The sequence below is a fragment of the Epinephelus moara genome, chromosome 15, assembly GCF_006386435.1.
Source record: "Epinephelus moara isolate mb chromosome 15, YSFRI_EMoa_1.0, whole genome shotgun sequence".
Taxonomy (NCBI): domain Eukaryota; kingdom Metazoa; phylum Chordata; class Actinopteri; order Perciformes; family Serranidae; genus Epinephelus; species Epinephelus moara.
Genome location: NC_065520.1, coordinates 7,624,014 through 7,647,866, shown reverse-complemented (window position 1 = coordinate 7,647,866; position 23,853 = coordinate 7,624,014). Strand labels below are relative to the sequence as shown.

The 23,853-nt window shown below is 42.1% G+C and overlaps 1 protein-coding gene across 2 annotated transcripts; it reads left to right on the top strand.

Moving 5' to 3' along the window:
- Window positions 1-1,473: 1,473 nt before the first annotated feature.
- Window positions 1,474-23,443, top strand: LOC126401915 (transmembrane protein 47-like). 2 transcript variants are annotated; one of them, XM_050063473.1, is made up of 4 exons: window positions 1,474-2,205; window positions 17,488-17,526; window positions 17,708-17,848; window positions 22,670-23,443. In XM_050063473.1, exons 1-4 carry the CDS (start codon window positions 1,977-1,979, stop codon window positions 22,846-22,848), a joined length of 588 nt encoding a protein of 195 aa, XP_049919430.1. In that variant the 5' UTR covers window positions 1,474-1,976; the 3' UTR covers window positions 22,849-23,443. The 2 variants fall into 2 exon arrangements, with proteins under 2 accessions (XP_049919430.1, XP_049919431.1); XM_050063474.1 differs by lacking the exon at window positions 17,488-17,526.
- The last annotated feature ends 410 nt before the right edge of the window (window positions 23,444-23,853 follow it).

The window sequence follows — 23,853 nt, the reverse complement described above, 5'->3', positions numbered from 1 at the left end:
TAAACATATGGATGGCTCTGCCTCCCTAAACCTGCTAACCTCTGCGTTCTTGGCCTTCCCCCCTCCTGTCTCTCCCTCTCTCTGTCTCTTCTGTCTCATCTCTGGCTTTGTCATTAGTATGCAGAAGAAACAATAATATTCCTTCATGTGCCTCCCACTTTCTCCGGCTCCATCAATGTGTCTGCTCTCCTTTTCTCTTCTGCTTCTTTAATATTTAATCTAACAATGAATCCCAAATCCAACCCTAACTCTTTGTAATTTTTTACCATTGATCACTTATCCTAAATCAGTGGGGATTTTTTTAACGATGGAGTCATGCTCCGTATTTTCCGGCATTTCAACATGACAAACTTAAGTGAAGCAAGTGGAATTTAAAGGAAGAATATGTACATTTTGAGTCAAGAAATAACACATTCTTCATCTTACAAAGAAGGTGTCATCCTTAAATGTCTTGTTTTATCCAGAACTCAACGATAGCCCATTTAATTTAAAAGGAAGATTAAAAGCAGGGATAATGGAGATGACATGCAGCGCAACATTATTGACACGTTACTCTGACTTTATGTGGGCTATCTGACATTTATCACACAATAAAGACATTAACGTTATTTGAATACGCCCATGAACCATGTTTAGCGGGGGTACAACAACACCACATGGACAAACCACGCACATAACTGCAGTATCTCCATGGGGTGGCAGTAGCTCAGCACATAGGGACTCGGGTTGGGAACCGGTGTGTCGCTAGCTCAAGTCCCCTTCCATATCAAGTATGAAGCTTCAACTAGTAGTTGAATTTAACGCATGCATAGATCCTGTTTTTGGAGCCCGGTCTCACTCCAAAGTTGTCTAAATCCAGTGCTTCGGCAGTGATTGCGGTGCCAGAAACCAACAAAAAAAGGTGTGCTTTAACATTGGTTAAAGTGCAACGGCGTCTGGCGGCATCATGGGGAAACACGGTGGGACAAGGACGAAAGTTAAGGCGGTGAAAAGTCCAACTGAGGCAAGCAGGAGGGGTGGTGAATGGGTCCAACAAACACCAACTTTCACCCAAGAGAGCAGTGTTTGTGTCTCTTAAGATTCTAAAGCCAAACCCTGTTCTTTTTTCCCAAACCTAACCACCTGCTTTTGTTACCTAAACCCAACCCAAGTTTGTTGTTGAAGGAAAAAAACATCAGTTGGCAATGTCATGCGTTTATTTTGAAAGAGACTGTATGTAAATTGTAAATTTCCTGTGAAAACAGAAGTGTATTTTGAAAGAGCACAATGCATGTAACAGGCAGAACTTGACATGGTGTTTCAGAACATCAACAACCAACACACCCAGGGTGCTTTGCATGTCATATGTGGACGTGGAAAATTCATGACCAAACGTCAATATGTGAGATCTTTAAGTAATAGGCCGACCGTAAAATGTGACTGTTGTATTCAAATACAACCAGGCCTGCAATAACAAAAACTAAATCAGTTGGAGGAAAAGACATAAATAAAAAGATGTTATAGAAATATGGCTGACTCAACCGCCATGAACAGGCATGTTTTTGATACTCACAAAACACAGAGTTTGGTTGGTGGCTGGTCACACTGTCTTTGAGTTTGGGCTCAGGACCTCTGTACCGCTCACATCCTGGCTACGGCCCTGAAGGGTGGTCCTGTCTTTTCTTCTCTCTTTCTCTCTAGGACCCTGTAGCACCTGCTGATCCCTCGGAGCCTTGACGTCAGCGCTGTAAACGGTGGAGATCTCCGGTGCGCGGCGGCAGCAGTGCCCACAGGCGCAGCGTCCGTCCAGCGCGCAACGCAGGCGGCTGCGGCGGCACCGGCACCAGCAGCAGCAGCAGCAACAACAACAACACTCAGCTCAGACTTCCCCGCCCGACTTTCACATCTATCCGATCATCACATACATCCACGCACACACATCAGCATCCTCCCCGGGTTTTGAACCGGTTCACTTTCTTCGCCTCTCCAGCCGCGCCATGTCGTCTGCTGTCACCGAGACGGAGGAGTCGGCGCGCAGCTCCCCGCTGACGCCGCTGAAGCTGGTCGGGCTGGTGTGCGTGTTCCTGGCGCTCTGCTTGGATGTGGGAGCCGTGATGAGCCCGGCGTGGGTGACTGCCGACGACCAGTACTACCTTTCCCTGTGGGAGTCCTGCTGGAAGCCGGCGAGCACCGAGAACTGGCAGTGCACCAGCACGCTGGGTACAGGTAATAAGAGGGGAGGAAGTCACATTGTATAGGCTTATGAAATCACAACAACCGCTTCATCTATCTGTCCCGGGCGCACCGGACAGGATAGAGGGTAGTTACCATGTGTCTTCTATTATGCATTAACAGTAGAGAACAAAGAGTTGCTCTGAATGACTTGATGATGATGGAGGGATGCTTCCTCACCGCTGGAAGGGCATTCCTAGAGGAAAATAATCCATTGACTCCCCAAGCCTAGGCAGGTATTGTCCTGGCCAGCATTGTGTCTCCCCACTGTCTCTATCCAACCATAACAAAGCCTCATACTGAGAGTCGCTGTCAACCTGTGACTCCACTGGGATATCCACATTAATTATTGTGGAGGTGAAATGAAGCAATTTTGCCAGGCTGGAGTGCACTCTCATCTTTTTAAATTTATTTTTGCTTTAAAAAGTGAAGGAAAAATTGATCATACACATAACAAAATGTTTGCAGTTTGTTATACTTGCACCAGAGGCTTGTATTGCCAAACATCTCTTCCCATTCCCTGTCACCCCTTCTTTTTTCCTACTCAAAAAAGCTGCAGACATGACATTTTTTTTAAAAAAAGAGAGAGAGACACACACACAGACGTGTGGTAAATACTAACCCTGATGTTAATGGGCACATATGTGTCTGACTGCCACAGGTCTGTCAGGTAGCCTCACTGAGGGGAAACAGAGGTAGATGAGCAGCAAGGAAGAGGTGAGCCTCCACCAGTGGGCTGCGAACAGTTTGTTTATGAATGCATTACAGCTAAGACATTAAGTTGATAATTTGGACAGAAATATTTAAGTTTTTTCTTCAATCAAAAATCCAGTATTTTTAGCTTTGAAAACATTTTTTTCTGGTTTTCCAACTCTTCTGTATGAGTAAAATGATTATGTTTGAGTTTTGGACTGTTAGTTAAACAAGACACATCCTTTTAATATGTAAATTAGGCTGGAAAATAATTGGCAGATTATACTGAATATGAAAATAATGAAAAAGTTGCAGGCCCAAAATGATTACTTTAACATGTAATGGTGAAAAAGCATCTCCTTGTTATAATGTCTGATAGAGCATTACAATAATTTTCTCCCATTTATGAGACTAAACAACGTGTATGCACCTGAACATGCTGCTGGGCCATTCTGGGGAGATGAAAATAAAATAAATGCTGCTCAGGAGCTATAATGTGCATATTCAGCCTGTTTTTGCTCCTTCACAATGCTCACCGTCTAGGTTATTAACGCAGCAAAACTGCCACCACCTCCATGGTGAAGTACATCAACTCTCCTGGGTGTTGACACCAACCTGCACCCAATTAATTCATTTGTCAAAACAGGAGATGGAAGGGAGGAGAATAAAGGCTCGATATAGAGCTCACCCTGTCTGTTTTTTTAATTTATTATAATTATTATTATTATCCTCCCCCTTCTTTTGTTGTCTAGAAAACGGCCTTGCTGTCGCACCCCGGAGAGATCTTGCCGTTTTGGGCAGGAGAGGAGGTGTTGATCTTGGATGTTGGATTGGTTTCCAGGGAAACAAGAGTTCATGAGCGTTACATTAATTGAGGTGAAAGTGGCTTTCTTTACTACCACTGTGACGCTGGGAGCTGACTGGTGCTAATTACACTTGGGGGCTTTAAAGGGGAATCAGTTAAAAGGTCTTTAAACTGTCAGCAACTGTGACAGACATCTATCTATCTATCTATCTATCTATCTATCTTACACACACTCTGTCTACCTGCAGAGCTGCACTCTCTGTGGGTGGGAAGGCATCATGATTGTGTGTGTGTGTGTGTGTGTGTGTTTGTAGCAACTGCAGTGTGTCTTTATATGCAAGTGAATGACTCTGTGAGTGTGTGGGAGACAGAAGGGGAGTCTGGGTGTCTGTATGTCTGTGTGTGTGTGTGTGTGTGTGTGTGTGTGTGTGCCAATAAGAGGCTACCGCGTTGAGCTGACCTATTTCTGGACAGTCTCCTCTGAAGCCCAGCTGAATATTTCATGTCACACTCTGATTTCTCTGTTGTTGCATCTCCGCACCTCCTCTCTTAGGACCTCTTCACACACACACACTCACTGACACACTTTGTGACCGCAACTTTCGGCAGTCCCTCTCTTTCTTTCTTTCCCTCGCGCACACATTCAGTACATACACATCTAGACGCCAGACCAGGACTCCCTAATTAGATGTCTTGGCACGACAGGTGTGTGTGAGCCTTACCACACACACACATTGATCTTAAGAATGTATCTCTGCTTGTGCCCGCTCTCTTTGCACATCCCAGCACCTGAATGAGACCAAAGCAGCGGGTTCTGCTAATTTAGCTCGCCCTTTTCATTCATTGTGATGATTCACTCTTTGTGATAATGTGAAACTGAATTGTTTGCTGCAGGAAATTTGTCTTTTCACCTTCTCCTCTTTAGAAAGCAGGGCTGCTATAGCAGAGCCCTTGCTGAAGTTGGCAGTTATTTATGGGCTTGTTCATGGATAGTTCAGCATACGGATTTTTGAACCTTGTGGGCCACCCATAGACTGTATGAAATTAATGGATGTAGCCACTGTGACCCATTGGTTTGTGGACTCACGTTTTGAAGCCTCTAATTTGGCACTTTGGCCTTTGTCATCTTAGATTTTTGTAGCAAGAAGTGGCCATATTTGGACAAGAGGGTGGAGCTATGGAGGAGCAAGGGGTAGACTGTGGAGACGCCCTGCCGATAGCCATGTCACCTAAAGCGTCCATGCCCTTTACGCATAACTTTAAGTCTTAATAACATTTAAATGGGTGAGTTATATAAAATTTCACCTCCCTACAGTTGTCATGAAGGGGGGAATTAGCAATAGAGACCAACACTGTTTTTGTACCAGGCTGTAAACATGTCTACTTCTGCTGTAAAGTGTAACATGGAGTCAATAAGGGTTTGCTCACTTTTGGAGCCAGCCTCAAGTGGCCATTGGAGGAACTTCAGTTTTTGGCACTTCACGTTGGCTTCATTTTTAGCCCCAGAGGTTGCTGCCTGGGGCCACCATACTGTTAAAAAGACAAAGAAAGAAAGATATGGAGAGACCACTGATATAGAACTGCATATATTAGGAACAGTGCAATACAACCCTCCTCTGTTGGATTAGAAAATGTCTCACAGGAGAGGAAAGGTTTGTGCAAAGTTATAGCACAGGAGTCAATGGTAAAAATGCATCTCTTGAATAAACTGTGTGAACATGTTGTCCCAATAGCAACCAAGCTAAAATAACAATACCTTTTATTGTAATATAACGTTGTTATATTTTCAATAGTCCTCTGTCATTTTATTTCAGTCTCAAAACAGGAAAACCTGCTTGGCTGCTATCACCTTCTGCCTGTAGGTATACATGACAAAAAAAGACACACATTAGCTCTCTAAATACACTCTGAAATTTTAGAGACAAGGTGCACTGTGGTGCCTGCCAGGGCCCTAAAGACCTAAGACAAGGGAACACTTATGAGCTTCACACAAATGCCTCACCCCTAACAACAAGCAAAATGCAGTAATGTATGCAAAGACAGATCATGCAACACCTCAATCAGAGGAGGAAATCTTCAGTTCACAACGTGCACTGCATGGCTTCTAATTAATTGGACTGAGATGGAAAAATAAAGGCATAAAGGAACGTTTCATTTTGTAGAAGAACAGAACGATTGCTGTAGTGGTTGGAATATGAGTTTCAAGGTAACTGCAGGGTATCTTAAGCCCCTTTCACACATGTACCTTTATACATAATGGCAGAAGTCACAACAGTAGTCTTACTAGGTCTTAGTAACATGAAGCATGTTCTGCCTTATTAGAGATTTAAATGTAGAGAAGACGTGAGATGACTGAACTTGCAGTAGTGGTCATGCGAGGTTTAAAATATATCTAATTACACTGAACAACAAATTTGGCTGACATCAGGCACCACCTGTGGCTGGTTTTCAAAATCTTCTTTTTTATTAAGTGCCAAGTCTGATGTCTTGGAGCTTTCCCAAAAATCTTAGTTTCGCAGTCATGATTACAGTTTTGATGTTCGCATTTGTGCTGTTTTACACGATGTATAACTGTAATATGGCATTAATGTCTCATAAACCCTGGGCCACCAAGGCGCCTTCATTTAAGGTTGAGATTCTTCTCATGCCAGATCAGTCTATAATTAAATACAAATAATGAATAAATAAATTCAGACTAGCACTCCCTCTGTATTTTTTATCCATGTCAGCTGCATGTATGGAATTTTGAATATCAAGCAAATTAAAAAAAGAATAGGATCTAAATGAGTTCTAACTTAAAACTGCTGTAAACAATATTTTGTATTAACAGTGATTCAAATGACTCTGTGTAATGAGAAGGATGTCGCTTGTAGTGACGAATCCACAGAGAATTATCCACCTACTCTGAAGCTCCCCGCAGCTCGACGCCGTTTCTGTCAGACATTAGAATGGGAACAGAATTGCCTAAAAAATGATGAAACTATGAGAAGAGGCGGCTGGCGTCCCTCACACTCATGTTAGTCATTAATCAAGGCTACAGCAACAAAACAGGTTTTAAAATCCATCACTGATGCAATGTGTGGGAGATCAGAAGCCACTTTTATTCCTCCGTGTCATTACTTCCCAACTCGGCGCTGTTCTCTAGCAGTGCCACCAGGTGCCAAACATCATGCATACCTCATGGCTCTTTTTGTTAATCCCTTGTCTTGTCTGAAAAAAAGCCACAAAACATTCAGTATATACTAGAATAGTCAACCACCAACCAGCGTCAGCTCCACTTAGAAATCCTTGAATTCCCTCATGTTTGGCAAATGGGACATGAGTCTAGATAAAAAAAAATCTTATAGTGGGCATGTGCAATGTGATCTCATCCCTACTTGTCCTATTTTACCACTTTGGCAGAAGCCCTGGTGTTATTATAATGACAGCAGCTTTTTGCATTGTATCTTGATGCAGATGGGGCCGGCGCTAAGAAGGGTTGGATTGGCAGTTAGGTTTGGGCAACAAAACTACTTGGTTATGGTTCGAAAAAGATTGCAGTGTGTTGCCAAAAAAACCCTGGCTTTCGGTGTGTTTCCACATGGACGTTTTTAGACATGAGGGGTCTCATCACTTCCCAGGATTGGATGCTTGATGGGTGTGCCACAAGGCATGTGGGCTCTCTGCTCCCAAATTTCAAACCTGACCACACTGCGGCTCACAACGTCTTCTTACATTATGAAAATAGTTCACTGAAATGTGTTTCTGAAAATATTTGTGATGAGAAATAAGCCATGCAGTTGTAGAATCTGTCTTAATTTTAGATCAACAGCAGTCAGGTTAAAAGTTTTTCGTGAGTTTCCAGAGGCAACGAGGTGCACTGGCAGGCACTGGTTTGCATGAATTAGTCATCTCTCACCAGAATGCATTGCACGGCTGCTTACATAGACAATGAATGGGAAGCGTGAAAATGGATCCTGTGGACACATACATTTTGGGGTTGTACAAAAGCTGCAGCCGATGTTTGTTGGTCTCGAACAGTGGTCTCCTGCATTAAAGTCCTGCGTTTGTTGGACCCATCCACCTAAGCGGATTTTCACGGTCTTTAAATGATGTCCTCAGCTCTGAGCGTCTAATAATGACTTGAATGGGTTTACAAGTTTGTAGAAAACCCAGTGTGTCTGGCCAAGTGGCATAACTTTATGCCCTGGGGGTGAGACCAGACTGGGATTGGACATGTGTCTGGTTCAACCACCTCCTCCTCTTCTCCTACATTCATTCACCCCTCCTGTTCATCTTCCTCCTTTTCTCATCTGCCCTCCCTCTACCCCACCCTTTCTTTCCCATCCTCTCTTCCTGTGTTTTCTAATAACCCAGGTTTCATGCTTAGTCCCATAAACAAACGCATCTGTTTCAAATAAAAATATGCAACACCAAAACATTCAAATGAAACAGAAGTACACTAAATGCCTGAGAACAAAAGCTGTGCTGTTGCTACCAACAGGTCTGTCATTCACCTGACCTTGACAGAAGATTTCCCAGGCTCACTATCAGACTTGGTTGCAGTAGCTGAGAAAAGATTACTAAAAGCACAGCAATTATATTATTATTATGTTTTCTCTTTTCTCACACCATTGTAATTTGTTTAAAATGATGAAAATGAGTGAGCTTTTTCAGCTTATCGCATGTACTGTATTCAGACATTTAGGAATAAATCCCAAAAGATGCACTCAAGTTTGTAGAAAGGTATGATTTTAAACAAATTTGGTGGAAAGTGGTGGCATTTCTGCCTCACATTCATGAGTCTTAGTTGTCACAGATTTGAGATCAGTCATCACTGAAGACCTAAAAACCTCCACGAACACTGCCTCCTCACAGTCTGCCCTTCTCATCTTTCTCTATCAGTCTATCGATCGATCCATCCGTTGCTTTTACTCCCCCGGCCTTTTTCATCTGTACTCTTAAATGAATTGTCTTTTTCTCAATGCTCACTGCCCCCTCCCGTTTATATTTTCTATCTCCTTTTTGTTTGTTCCTCATTCCCTTTCTTCCTCTCCTCCCTCCTCTCTGTCCCTCTCTTCTCCCCGAGGGCTTCATTGTTACATTTCTAATGTTAATCATTTTCCCTTTGTAATTTCACCATCCTCCTCCTCTTCATCCTCCTCCATCTCCATGTACCCTTTCCATTTCTCCAGGGTCAAGGCGCCCCCCCCCCTCCTTCTTCTCCTCCTTTTTTACCCCCCTCCTTGCCTCCTCCTCCTCTCCTCTGACTCCATCTCTCCTCACAGTGAGCTCAGCCCCCAGAGACGCCCGTTCTATTTGTAGCGGCTGAACGAGGAATGGGAAATGATGTGGCATTCAGTTCTGTGGCAGACAGACAGACAGACAGACAGACAGGGGAATAGCCAGGAACCTACAGCTCCCACTTGCCATCCCCAAAAACACACACACACACACACACACACTGAGGGCATGATGGGGAAAAGGATGTGCACGTTCCCAAACACACATAATCCTTTTGGTGGATGCAAATCAAGCTTTCTTCAAAGCATTTACAGTATCGTAGCAGCAGCATGTGGCAGCTCACAAAAAGTCTGTAAAAGTCTTAAATTATACAAATTCAAAATGATCTGGAGACATAAAAGAACAGAATTTTCTTAAATACAATCATATTCCTCTGGTGTTATCTTGCAATTATTGTATTCTTTTTAAATAAACCGACTGTTAACAAACAATCCAATCGAAAAAACAGCCATAGATGGCTAAAAACACCAAAGTTCAGTGGCTAAAAAGCCCTTCGAAACACAGCGATGACTCACTAGATTTTGTCATTTGTTGTTCTCCAAAAGTTGTCTGCAGCTTGGCAAGTGTCTCGCCTAGGTGTCACGCCATCCACCATCCCCTCTATCTCCAGGTGACAAAGACAGCTCATATGCTACGTCACTTTAGAGAGGTTGATGATACATATGTACAAACCTAATATTTGTGGTTTGCAGAAACGTATAATTCCTACATTTTCCTCTGGCGAATGGGCTGTTGTGAGCAGTCATCTGCATGTTCACTTGGAAATAGGCTTGTTTTTCACCCTTTTTTTTTCATATTTCGGTTGAAAAGTGTTCTTTGAACATTCTAAATCCAATGTGTGAAGTACAGGGGGTTATTCTTTTCTTTAGTTTATGTTAGAGCTGAAAAAAAGTGTTTATTAGTCAGTCAGCATTAGGAAACATAAACTGATTTGGGTTTTGGACTGCAGGTCAGACAAAATAAGACATTTGAAGACATTACTAAAGCTATTTTGGGACTTTTTGTAGACTAAATGAGTAATTGGCTAATCAAAATAGTAATCAATATAATAACTGATAATGATGACTAGTTGCAGTGATACTGTATTTGCATCTTGAAAGATAATGAGCATCACAGGATCACAGTGTGCCAGAGGGGGGCCTCCGCAATCTACATACAACTCTCCATTGTTCATTTATGTATCTCTTGTGCCTGTTGAAACGTTACCGTGACAGCTGTACTGTATGTGTGTACTCTTGAATTTTACATTTGCAGCTACAGGACTGGTGGCTTCTGTTTTGGATAGAGGAACCCAAAGTACTACAGCAGCTAATCAGCGTGACAGCTTGGGGTGGCTTTACAGTAAAGAAAAAAAGTGACAGTGCCTCACAGTAATCCTGTCACATGGCAAACAGTCACATTACAGCGAGAGGTATTTCTCTTGGTGTGAGTGAGAAGGAGAAAGAGAGGTTCACAGGACAGCGCAGTCTGTGTCTCTATGTGAGAAACTGGTGCAAGCACTAATTAGCATGTTACATACACCAAAGAGTGTGTGCATGTGTGCGAGTGAGAGAAAGTGGGAGGATTTATACGGTACATATGGCGATTTCTACGGTTGCCTATGTGTGTCTATGATGCAATTTAAAAAATTCAAACCAGCCATGTGTGCGTGAGAGAGACAGAGAAAAAAAGGCTTAGCATATTGTATGTGTATGAAAGATAAAACAGCAAAGAGTTTTACAGTATAAGCCAGTGTGTGTTTGTGTGTGTGTGTGAAGGAGTAAGAATGAGTGGGTGAGGTATTTGCAACAGTTGTAGTGACTGTACATCTGTGAGTGTGACACTGAGAAAGAGAAGTGCAAGTTACTGTAGATGTGTCATATACTGTGGTATGTACTCCGGAACAAAAATGTAAATACAGCAAGTGATAAAACAACATTACATTCAAAAAACGATGCACTTGGCTGAACTGACAAGCAAGTTTAATAAAGTAATATTAAGTAAATCACATTTTAAGACTGTGATTTAAAGGTAGCTCAACCACATCGAATAAAATTCTGCAAGCGCCATAACTATAAAAATAGAATGACATTGGACCGGAATTCCCATTCAAATCAACAGTGCAGGATTGTCAGAGCGGCGGCCTTTGTTAATGTAGAATTGATAAATTTAATTTGTAGACTAGAGATGAGGGACTTCCACTAGCCCAGCAGCTTAGCACTCTGCTAACTTGAATGGGGATAACATTAATCGTTTGGCTCTTGCAGACTTTACAAATGTTATCTGACCAAATGGATTAAAATCTGAAGTTGTCAAGTTATTTTGCGGGGGTTGTGACGCTCAAAAAAATCTACCCACTCTTTTTGGGAAAAAAGTATTTTTGGGGGGAACTGCCCATTGGTTCGACATCCCATTGTTCCGACCATATTAAACTCATTGTTCCGAAGTCCGTTCCGAAATCATCATGATGCCCTGTGGTTAAGGTCTGGTTAGGTTTAGGCACAAAAACCACTTGGTTAGGGTCAGAAAAAGATCATGGTGTGGGTTAAAATGAAAAAGAAAGTGACAAACACATAAGCCGTGAGCCTGCTCCGCCTGCACCATACGCCTGCCGCGAGCCGTTCAGCACCGCGGACAGTCGGACTAATGGGATGTCGAACCAATGGGCTGTCGAACCAATGACATGGACCCTTTTTGGGCCATATGGCATCATGTGAGAGCCATAACTGTTTGGCCCCTGATAAAGTTGGCTTTAAAGCCTGGCATGGTTCCTGCTGGCAGCATTTGTAGTAGGCTAACTTCTATATACACTTAGGTATTAAGAAATCGATTTGCAGTAAGTCGAGAACTCACTGAAGTGAGGTTTTGCAGTAACGACCAAAGGAGCAGTGGAGTAATAGTACAAAGCATGCAGCGGCTGAGCTTAGATTTTCGTTTCCCTGCTTTCCTTGTTAACTCAAAACAGACTTCATTTAAGCTCAACAGACACAAAATAAATATGACCTAGACTGTCTCAGTTTGTCTTGTTAGTCCTTTAGTTAGTCAGTCCAGTGTTTCAACAATCACCAAGTCTGGTTTGGTCGAAATCATTCTCGGAACCCATCGGCTGTATTCGACGTCTGACTTCCAGCAGACGGCGATACAGCCTCTGGGGGCAGACCCCCGATTTTTTGGCATATCGGTTTGATTTGGGCGGAGGAGGTGAATTTCCGTTTCCAACTTCCGTTTTATATATAAGTAAATATGCTGAACCATTGCGATGGATTCAGAGTTTGCAGTGACGCCAATTATGTTCCGCCTCGTTAGTTCACTGCACGGACCATTTAACCTGGCAACAACTGCAGCCGGCTCAAACGTGATTGGTCAATATCACGCGGACTACAAACAGCCTACAACCAGAAACCAGGGCTCTTCCGCTCTTCTTCCGGAGGCAAGATCTCCGGGGTTTGCCTACAGACTCTACATTCACTGAATGTAGAGTCTGTATATAGAGACGAGGTCGAAATAAACTCTTAATTCACCAAATTAGATGTGAAAATATGCTGATGTGCACATTGTTTATCCCCTGTGTTTCTCTCTGCCTCCCAGCTGTCCACTGAGCAGTGAATCTCACTCGTTCTTCTGAGGCAGCTACAGTAACAGTATATAATGTTTTATCAAACATGCAGTTAATGGCAACAAAAGAAACAGGGAAATATGGTAATATATGATATGTTACTTGCTAAAACAAAAAAGTAATCAGATTACTTTGTAACCCAGTACCTCTGACACTACTAAATATAAATATAAATACATCTACTCATTGTGCAAAGATGTCAGTACCTGTGATCACTAATAGGCAGCAGTCGGCCAAAATTGAGTTCTCAAACTAGTGACTGTGACACATTTTACGCCATCACTAACAAGTGTTGTCACCATAACAGCTAACAACCATTGCCATTTTCTGTTTAAGTAGTCAAAATACCATGGCAAAAAGTTTAATGTCCTCTCTGTTTATTTTATTTCTATTGGCCACAATTCAGCAAGCAACAGAATTGCCTCGTTGCTTTGGTTGACCTGATTTAAGTGAAATACAGAATTTTTGCCTGAAGTGCCTAACCTAAAATATGAAGCTAACAGATGAAGACATGTGCAGAGTCAAAGGCTAGAAACCAGACTTTGGGCTTTTATATAGGAACACGTTGTTGCCAGGAAACATTTTAATAAAGCTGTGTAGGTGTTTGTCCAGAAAGTGATCTAATCAGGAGCATCACTCAAACTGAAAATTTTCTGTTGTTTTGCATTTGTAATACAAGATGCCTCTCTTTTTATCTCTCCTCTCTGCTCTCTATCCCTCTCTATCTTCTTTCCTTCCCACTTTCTCCTCTCTCATCTTTAATTTCCTCCTTCCCTCTCTGCCTCCCACTATCCACCTCTGCATCTCATCTTTCACCTCTATCTCTGTCTCTCCCTCCCTCTGCCTCTGAATCGCTCATTTTTCCTTATCTCTCCCCCCACCATCCATCTTTCATAAGCTTCTTTACCACGCTGGAGCAGTAAATTTAGGCATTGCCTGTATTGACACCACTTAAATAGCTGTAAAATAAAAAATACATTCACCTTAATAGCCCTGCAGTATACCATCGATGCCAGCTACTGTGCATGGCTTTTGCATCTGTTCTGACAGCTACATTTCTGCGTCAGACGCACTTCACTGATGTTTTATCCAGATCTATCAGTTTGAAGTTTGCCTTTTAAGAGCTGCTGTATGTCTTCAAGGAGTACAGATTATTTTATTTATTTATGTATTTTGTAATATAGCACTTCCGAGTTGAGCTGTGTGGTACAGAAATAGGTTTTACAGCAGCTTACATGAGCCAGGCCAATTTGACAGCATCCCATCTGATCACAGTGTGAAGGCAGACAGGTGGAATAAAAGGTTAGAGAAATGGTCAAATCTCTTCTCTCCCCCTGAGCTCAGATGGATTAGGTGTTGACACGTGTGTGTGTGTGTGTGTGTGTGTGTGTGTGTGTGTGTGTGTGTGTCCAGCTCCTAAACACACAGTCACACCAGCTTATAAAATAGAGAAATATCTTGGTAAAATCAATCCATCCCAATTGATCTGCCTGAGTGTGAACTTTGGCGCAGTAATTTGAGCAGCTGACCATTTGCAAATTGTCTTGACAGTGCTAACCTTTGAGGGAACAGACAGTCTTAAAATGGAGGGAAATATTGTAGCTTTAGCTGTAGTAACTTTACTGTTTCATTTAAAGTGTAAAGACTGTGTAACTTTTGCTGAACAGTGACCACTGTTGTCATGTGGATATCAGGACAATAGCACAAATACTACACCATGCTAAACATAGAACAAGGAGTCATAATGTCAGCAAACTAAGACATAATCTAACTTGACAAGTTGTCAAGACTTATTAACAAATTAATTTTTCTGAATTTACCAGCTACACAGGAATAAGTTTGCTGATATATCTAACATTAGCCACCATAAGCAGCTAGTCATACCCACATACTGTAAAAATTATGGATGTAGCCACCATGATGTCAGCCATTGGTTTGTGGACTGCCGTTTTGAAGTCTGGAGTTCGGCATTACAGTCGTTGCCATCTTTTTGTTTGTTTGTTTGTTTGTTTTCTAAGCTGGAAGTGACCTAATCTCTCAAGACAGATTCTGCAATTTATATTGTAGAATCTGTCGGGGAGGGCGGGGCTTTGAGGTTGAACAATGCTGCGCTTTAGCCAGTCACAATGGAGGGGGCAGGGCCGAGACGTGCAGGTGTCCCCAGGAAACAGCAGGTGCCCCCAGAAACAGCAAGCTCCATGTCCATGGCGACCACTCCACCCAAAACGCCGTCAAGTCAACGTGAAAAACATGGACAACAACACAACTTACAAGCGTTGTGAATTCACCAGCACACCTTCCACTCCTCACGACAGGAAAAAAAGAGCATTAGCAGCAACGTTTTTACTGCCGTTTGGTTCGAGTTGCAGGTAGGAGTGTAACACTGGGGGCACCGCCGGAAGTGAAGGGGCTGAGCGATCCCTCTAGTCGAAAAACTCCGGGCAGTGCCTCCACAGGTAAAGGAAGAAAAAAAATTTTTTTTTTTTTTTTTTACCGATGGATTTCCAGATTGGAAGTGACCATATTTGGGCAAGAGGGTAGAAATGTGGAGGAGCGAGGGGTGGATCCGATTGAGAAGCTAAGGACACTGTTGGCAGTTAACATGTTACTTAAACCAGCCATACTCTTAATTACGCGTAAAATGTTTGGGGTGAGTTATATAAAAATTCACCCCCAGCACAGTTGTCATGAATCGGGAAATTAGCTACAGAGACCAAAACTGTTTTTTTGTCCCAGGCTGTAAACATGTTAAATTCTGCTGTAAAGTTGGACATTTTAACATGGGGGTCATAGGGATTGGTTCTTAGTGTCAGCCTCTAGTGGCCATTCAAAGAACTGCAGTTTTTGGCACGTTTGCTTCAGTTTTCAGCCCTGGAGGTTGTGGCTTGGTTCTGATTTATTCATTCAGTCATATTTATTCATTCAGTCATCTCTCCCTCGTTCACCTCCCGATCTAACGCTTTACGAGGTGTGTTTGGAACCACCAGTCCACTGTAGCTCCATATTGCGCAAACCTCAGTCTGCCCACTTATGCTCCAATCAAATGGATTGAATTTAAATCCCTCTAGTAACTGTACACCAATCAAATACTATTTCAGTGGGAAGTAGGTCACAGAAAAGAAGCTAAAGACACCATAATTTCCATTGAATTGGGACTTCAGGTCATTTTATCCCCATTACTTAAGTTAGCCGCTCAGCCGGCGGGTGTCCACTTCCTTTGTGGACCCAGCGATGTGGAAGGTACAGGTAAATTTATACCTGGGAATTCAAATTGTTTTTGGCTTCATGCGCCACTGATCAACTTCCATGGGTATGCTCTGAGCCCCGCCTCCAATCCTGTGTCCAGTTCCCTTTATACATTCGTGCAAACAGCCTCTGCCCCCACGGTGCAGGCATTAGCTTTAAGCTAGTAAGTGAAGTATGCACAGAGCAGGTAGCTTATGTGCAGAATACAATATCTTGAGTTTGATATGATGAGAGTAGCAAGTATGGGTGTGTCTTTATGTGACCATGTATCTGTGTGTGTGTGTGTGTGTGTGTGTGTGTGTGTGTGTGTTCTATTTCAGTGTGCATCAAGCCACAGTGCTCCCTATATATAAATGCGGACAGATTTTTGATAACATGCCAGTAAAGCTTTTTAGCCAAGGCTTTTTGTCAGCTCAGGTATACTAAGTGCTCTCTCTCTCTCTTCATTACTTTCACTCAGCGCTGCTATGTCCCCAGCCCCTTCACGCCCTCCTCCACTCCTCTTCCTCCTCCTCCTCCTCCTCCCCTCTCTTTCCCTCTACCTTCACCACCACCACCACCACCACCCTTCTCCTGTTCTCCTCCTTTTGGCATTTATTTTCATCTTGCCCTCTCTATGTCCTTGTAACATTATGCTGGTGCCTCTCCACTTGCATGTTTTTCCTCTTTTATCGCCCATCAGCGTCTCGGAGACGCTCACCACCTCGTCGCCACCAAACCACTCTTCATCTGACTTTAACTTGTCTTGTCTTTTTTTCCCCTCAGTTCTCCTTTGTTCCTCGACTCCCTTTGTTTTTTGCGGTTCTTACACACTCATTTGTTCCTCCTTTGCTCTTTCATGTCTTCCCTATTTCCTTTCTCCCCTGAATTCATTTGCCTTCTATCCTGCCTGTCTTACCTTCATTTTTATTCTTAGTATTATTTTCTTACCCTATTTCCTCCTTGCTTCCTTCTTCCCATGTCTTTCCCTTTCTTCTTGTTCCTTTCCCTCCCCATTCCCTCTTTCCTCTCTACACATTTTCCCCTTTGTTTTTCCTTTTTTTTTGTTTTGTAGTGCCTTCCCTCCGTCTTCTTTATTTCTTACCTTTTTCATCCCATTCCTTTCCCCCTTTATTTGAACTGTCCAATTTCATTGTTGACCCGGAGTCAACAATGAACTGATTGGATTTTGGTGGTCAAAGGTCAAGATCAACGTGACCTTGCATCTGTCTCATTCTCGTGAAGGTGATATCTCAAGAACACCTTGCGGGAATTTCTTCAAATTTCAAATTCTAGTTTCATATACTTTTCCTGTTCCATTTGCCTTGGGTTTGTAGTTTTTCTTATGTCTACGCTTCCTTGATTTCACCACCGTTGCTCCTCATTGTGTCTTTCCTGTCCTCTTCCCTCTTTGTTTTCCTCTTCATCCCCCTTATTTCTTCTACATCCCATCTTTTCTTCTACTTTCCATCTATTTGTTCTTCAATGTGTGTGTGCTCTTTTCCTTCCTTTCCTCCTTCTTTTCTCCTTAGACTCCTTCCTATTTCATTGTTCACTCAGTCCTCACCTCCTCCCTCGTTCTCCCTCTAATCTACATACTTGATGGTGGAAAAGCCAGTAATATAAAATGTCAAATAAAATAATATGTCTCTTGTGGCTCTGTCTCTCCTCCCAGGCCACCCGCAAGGTCTTGTGCATTTCATTTTTGGCTCTGGTATGCGTTCATTATATTGCATTTATTCATGAATGTTCTTTGAATGTTTATGCAACATGCTGCTTCCTCGTACCCGCTCACCTTTGTCTCTTTCTTCCTCTCTTTACCACTTTCTCTGTCCATCTTCCTCCCTCATTTCTTCTCTTCTTCTCCTCCACCTCCCTCCTGCCTTCCTGTCCAGACTGGCAGGTTGCTACCCTGGCCCTGTTGCTAGGGGGTGGAGCCCTGGTGCTGATGTCATTCCTGGTCGCTCTGGTTGCCGTGTGCATCGGCACGAGACGGCGGTTCTACGCACCCGTCGCCTTCATGCTCTTTGCTGCAGGTCAGTGCACACACAATAAACTGTAGTCTGTACACAATCACGCCAGTCCTGGGTCGAAGGCCACACACTCATTATGTGCTAAAATACACACAGCTAATGACACACGCTCACACACACACACACACACACACACACACACACACACACACACACACTTAATAAGCCAATTTAGACAAGGTAACTGGAAGGTTGCGGGTAATCACATTGAAAACTGACATGCATTTAAATGATAATCCTTACTTACTCATTAAATAGGCACACAGACTACACACACACAATTCCTCTTTCCCTCAAACTCATTTAGAGAAAATCCTATTTTTATGAGTCGGGCCCGGCAGGGTCGGAGCAGAGTGTCACGCCTGTCCCTTTAATTTCCCCAGCTAGCCCCAATCTCAAGTTGGACAACTGTCAAGTTTCCACATTTCCCCCATTCTAACCTCCCGGAATAATTGGAAAATTTATTTATTTTTAGCCGTGAAATGTTTCATTTTGCAAAGCTGGATGTGTTTGGCTTCTCAATAAGGCTGTGCAAACCACAGAAGTGAGATACAGCATAAAGAGGAAATCTTATTTTAAGGGACGGCTAGGAGATTTACAGAGGCTGTGTGATTTCTCATGGTCTTCTCATCCTGAAAAATACTTTCAAAGCATGTATGAGAAACGAAAATGCATAAACGGATTGGAATTAAACCTCCTTATTATGTTTGGATTGACATTTGACTGCTCATTCAAATAAAATCATTTTGCATGCCGTGATGGTTTTGGAGCTTTTCTGTCTTTAGCCTCTGCAAAGTAAACAGACAGTGTGACATTTCCATCTTGAATGCATATAGAGGTAAGATGTGAGAAGAGCCACTGGTTCTTGTAATATCTCTCCCAACTGTAAATTCTCATTTCAACCTTTTCCATAAGATATCTTCAATGTCTTTAGCATAGAAACATGAGTCTCCTGTAGGATGTAACAATATTATAGGTTTATGTACATGACTTGTCTAGTCGACGTCATATTATGCAAAAACATAGTGGATAAAAGTAAACGTTTGGTTGACATTCAGAAATTTTTTATTCATTCAGGTATTGCATATTAATTTTTGCTCACACATAATTTTTTAGTATTGTACATTAGGTCAAAACCGTTAGTTCTTGTCCATGTAGCATGACCTAGATTAGTTAGAAAAGTTATTTATTAGCATTAACTCCGATAACAGATCTGAGACAAAATCCCTTTGTAATATAAAGCTTTAAACTGTTTCACCATGTATAGCCAGCAACACAAAACTTCATTGGGACATTTAATGCACTGAGCAATAAAATCTATTTTTTTTAGCATTTGTGATGTTTCCACGTTGTGATGTAAAAGCTCATGAACACACTAAAGTGTTCAGGTTTCGTTTCAATAACCACTGAAACATGTAAAAGGGGGTTTGGGGATCACCTGCCAGAAAATTCTGAGTGTCAAACACATAATTTCTTGCATTCTGGTGAATTTTTATGTAGCAATTTGTGCCTTCTCTGCAGCTATTTAGGATGTAAATGTGTTCAATTTTATGAAAGTAAAAGTCCTCTGCTACTTTAATGATTTTTAATGTTCTAAACATTGAGGACTTGTCACTTGTGTCCCAGCCAAAATTGATGCATATGAACACACAAAAGTTGGAAGGTCGACTTCTCAACTCAGAAAATGGGACCATCCAAAGAGCATGTGAATGCAGCATAAGATACTAAACTTCAGCTGCCATTGCCATACAAAAGAATCCAGTCACGCAATAACACTGTGATGTTTGTAAAGGAGTTCAACTTTAGCGCCTCCTAGTGGTACAGTGGCAGACAGCAATGCAAAAATGCTAAGTTTTAACGAGATCTCATTTTTCTACAAACTTCAGAATAAATAAATAAAGTGAAGCTGATAATGATAGTAAGTTTAAAAAATAGCAATGCAAGTGATTTTAAAAGGCTGATACTACCATAAAGAAACCAAAAGCTGGTTTCGAACCCGAACAAAATGTGCTCCTAAAGTTTAGAGAAGCATTTTAGTTTGCAAACGGTCGAAATACACAGCTTTGATTCAATAATAATCAACACTTCAAGCAAAAATAATTATATAATTTATCATTTGGGAGCTTGGAATACAGAGATCAGGAATCTATGAATACTTAACATGCAAACAAAAAATGCTAGCTGTCAGAATGTAGTTGTTTGTGCCGTGATGGGGCACAAAACAGCCTCTCTAAATAATATCTTAAAAGCTGAGCACAGAGGAAAGGTGTGTTCGGATGGACTTTAAAGCGACCCCTCGGTGAAGAATTGATCACATACAAACTTCTTGACAACTAACTTCCTCTGTAAGGCTATTTTCTTATCATCTCTGTCAATATTTGCATGTTTTTGGTTATTATGCATTCCATGTTTTTTTTTTCATGCACGAAGGTGCCAGAGCGTGTTTATGTTCCCACAAGATGAATTCCCTTTGAAGAATTAACGATTGATGTGTTCTCCTTTGTTCCACTGCCATCCATCTATCTCTCTCCCCCCTCCCTTTTTAAACATCTTTCTCTCTGTCCGTCCCTCTCCCGTTCCTATCTCCCCTCATCCCTCTATCCTTCCCTAAATTCACCCTGTTTCCTCTGACGTTTTAGTCCACCTCTGTTCCTTCACCCCTGCCTCATTCTCTCAGTTCCTCCATCCACCCCCTCTCCTCTTTCCTCCACCATCATCACCTCTTCTTGCCTCTTGCCTGATCATATTTGATTTATTTTGTTTTTCCAAAGTGTGCTAAATGAACTAAACAGAGCTAAATGACATCCCTCCCCTGGGCTTGCGTCTCTCTTTTCGACCCAGTCGATGCTAATTTCTGCTATTTTTCTTCTATTTCCAAACTGTCTTTGTGCGTGACTGCTAAAAAATGTACAACAAAAATGCATGTGACCAAATCCCATGAACCCGATCTCATTAAACTTAACATCAGACTTATTTTACATGACAGGAAGTTTTGTTCAGAATGTACTTTTGATTCTAGAACTAATAATTAATAGAAATTTTAAATATTGACCCCCCTTCTGTGTAATATACCAGTGTAAAGCTTTGAGCACAAACATCTTTCTTCCATGTCGACTCATATATTTGAGCTATTGCACAGCTGTTGTTTTAAAATTGATAAATAACACACTACATAAATATTTTCAACATTTACAACCCTTCTGCCTCTTCCAGCTGGCAGCCAGGTTGGGATCTTGCTGGAACAGCTATACTAAATATAGATACTGACTACAAGATATTTAAAAAAAAAAAAAAAAAAATTTCTAGCTTTTCTTTCTCACCATCTAGTTCACCTTCTTAATGATCTATAAACTCTGGTTTTGATGGTGGTTATTGACAAGTCTCCCACTTACAATCATGGATGTGTGCACAGTAGTGGGGTAGAAATCCCATTACCACAATGTCATGACAGCACATATATGGACATTTTCAGAAGTCTATAGTCAGGCTAGCAGCTCTGTCAGGCTTTACTTAGGCTCAGTGAGCTTAACGCTAACATCAACATGCTCACAGTGGCAATGCTAACATGCTGATGTTAAACAGGTATAACCATGTTCACCATCTTTGTTGGCGTTGTTAACATTTGCAAATTAGCACTAAATACAAAGTAAAGTTGAGGCTGACGAGAATGTTGTTACTTTTGCAGGTATTTGTCCATCTAAAAAAACAAATTGAATTTTAGACCTGATGATGGTGCAAGATAAAAAGTCAGAGGATTACTTAAGTTATTACAGTTCATCCAGAGGGGGACATGAATGTCTGAACCACATATAATAACAATGCATCAAATAATTGTTGTGATAGCTCGTAAACTACAAAATGTCAACCTCAGGGTGGTGCTAGTTAATCTCAGGTCAGTCCCGAGTCAAGTCTCATGTCTCAAGCTTTGAGTTTCAAGTCCTAATCAAGTCATAATGCACTCTTCACCAGATGTAGCTGTTAAGTTAATGTTAGCTAAGCCTTAGCTTCCGAACTATGTTAATATTAGCCATGACTTAACCGTTCTTAGTGGAAATTGAAATGACAAAGTTGGAAGTTGTTGTTTTTCTGTCTGTAATTTTGTAATTTTCAGCCCATATATTTTGCATGCTGCAGTTTGTTTTCTGTTACCCCTGCAAAGGTTTGTACACAAATAAAATTACTTTTGCCAGAAATTTTTCCAGCTGGATTTCAGTAATGTAACATCAGTTCTTCATTAGGTGTCAACTTGTTGGGAATAAATAGCCTTAACATTAGTTGATTCGGGAAATGAAAGGAAATTAATTGATTCGTGGCACACTTTTTAAATAACATTCTTTTTAATCTATGGGCTTGTAGGGGAAGGTATCACATGTTCTCCAATCAAAAGACTCTTCAAGTCCAAGTTAGGTCACAAGTCATTAGGGTTAAAGTCCAAGTCAGTTTCAAGTCTTTTTGGATTTCTCTCACGTAGAGTCTAAGGTATCAAATTTGTGACTGGAGTCTGACTTGAGTCTAGGTCATGTAACTCACCTCTGCCTTAATGCCAGCATTTTTTTCTCACCTAATTTTGTGAAAAACTATCCACTATCTTTTTGATATCCAGTGCTCTGATGAGATTGCTAGACGTTAGAAGCTAAGGTTTTCAACCATTATATCTGTGATTTCTGCAGTTTAAGGCAGATTTGTTTTCATCTCACTGCATGCAAGCCAATCCCACGGTGATATCTCTTGGAAACCCATTTGTAGAAATGATACTTTTCCTGCAGCTGTAATTTTAAGAAATTCTACTTCACTTTGTACTTACCGTCTGCATGTCTCCTCCAGTTGTCCTCCAGGCCTGCAGCTTGGTCCTGTTCCCCATCAAGTTCATCGAGAGCATCAACCTGAGGATCTACCATGAGTTCAACTGGGGCTATGGCCTGGCCTGGGGGGGAACCATCTTCTCCTTCGGTGGGGGAATCCTCTATTGCCTAAACCCCAAGAACTATGAGGAGTATTACTAGCTCCATTTCAAGCTGAGAACCCCACATGTTGGAAGAGGTATTCAGGGGGCGAGCATGGGATTTTGATTTTTTTTTTTTTTTTTTTCTGTCTTTAATGACTCAATTAAAAGAACTGTAAGGAATACTATAAACTGTATTTGAGCCAATAACTGTATCGCCACAAGCTTCACTCCTGGGGTGAATTCAGGTGGTGAAGCTGGCTTATTTCTTTTCCTGCCTCAGTCACCAGAGAAGTGAGCACTGAGGCTACATGTTTGAACTTACAGTCAGCGTCACCAGGTCAGTCCTGGGGAGGGGTCGAGCGTTGGAAAGGAGTCTTACTATTCTATTCCTAGGACTTGTGAGAACTGACAACCCTGCAGTAGCAAAGGATGGAGGTTTATGGTAACAATCCGTCCTTTCTTGCCTGTGAACTAAACTGCAAGTCATCAGTAACAACCCAGCTTACTGACTCTGTTACTTAGGGAACAGGATGTCTGACTGGGAGGCTTGTACTGCACGTTTACGCACGCATGCACATGCAGAGGCACGTGTATCTTCACCTGTCAACATCATGTCCTCGGGCCGGGCTTCAAAAATCTGCCCCCCCCCCCCCCCCCCCCGACTCCTGCTCCATCCGTGCATNCCCCCAGACTCCTGCTCCATCCGTGCATCATTGTCAGTGCTTAGTTAGGAGTTGTGGCATTTTGTTTTTCAGAGTCCTCTGGAGCGCTTAAACTTTCACAAGGACATGGAAGAGGATCAGACGCTCCGGCTGCACTTCATAACTTTTCATAAGACAGATAGATTCCTCCTGGGGGGGGGGGATACAATAAAGACACCCGCTCAATATTCTGTTATCGACCCACTTGTCTGTTACCGCGGCAACCCACGGGGTGTGCACATGCAGCTGTCATGATTGATTAGCCATGGTCGGAGGTGTGAGACGGGACTGCGTTCAGCTGCCTCCAAGGGTCTGCTAAATTTCGATTCCCGATGAGGCGAGTTTCTCCGCACCATGACGTT

What these genes read in the sequence shown, in the direction of transcription:
- LOC126401915 (XM_050063473.1), top strand. Translation starts at nt 1,977, where the DNA reads ATGTCGTCTGCTGTCACCGAGACGGAGGAGTCGGCGCGCAGCTCCCCG. An exon ending in CACCAGCACGCTGGGTACAG is followed by an intron (nt 2,206 to 17,487) that starts GTAATAAGAGGG and finishes CTCTCCTCCCAG; the next exon opens with GCCACCCGCAAGGTCTTGTG. An exon ending in GCATTTCATTTTTGGCTCTG is followed by an intron (nt 17,527 to 17,707) that starts GTATGCGTTCAT and finishes CTTCCTGTCCAG; the next exon opens with ACTGGCAGGTTGCTACCCTG.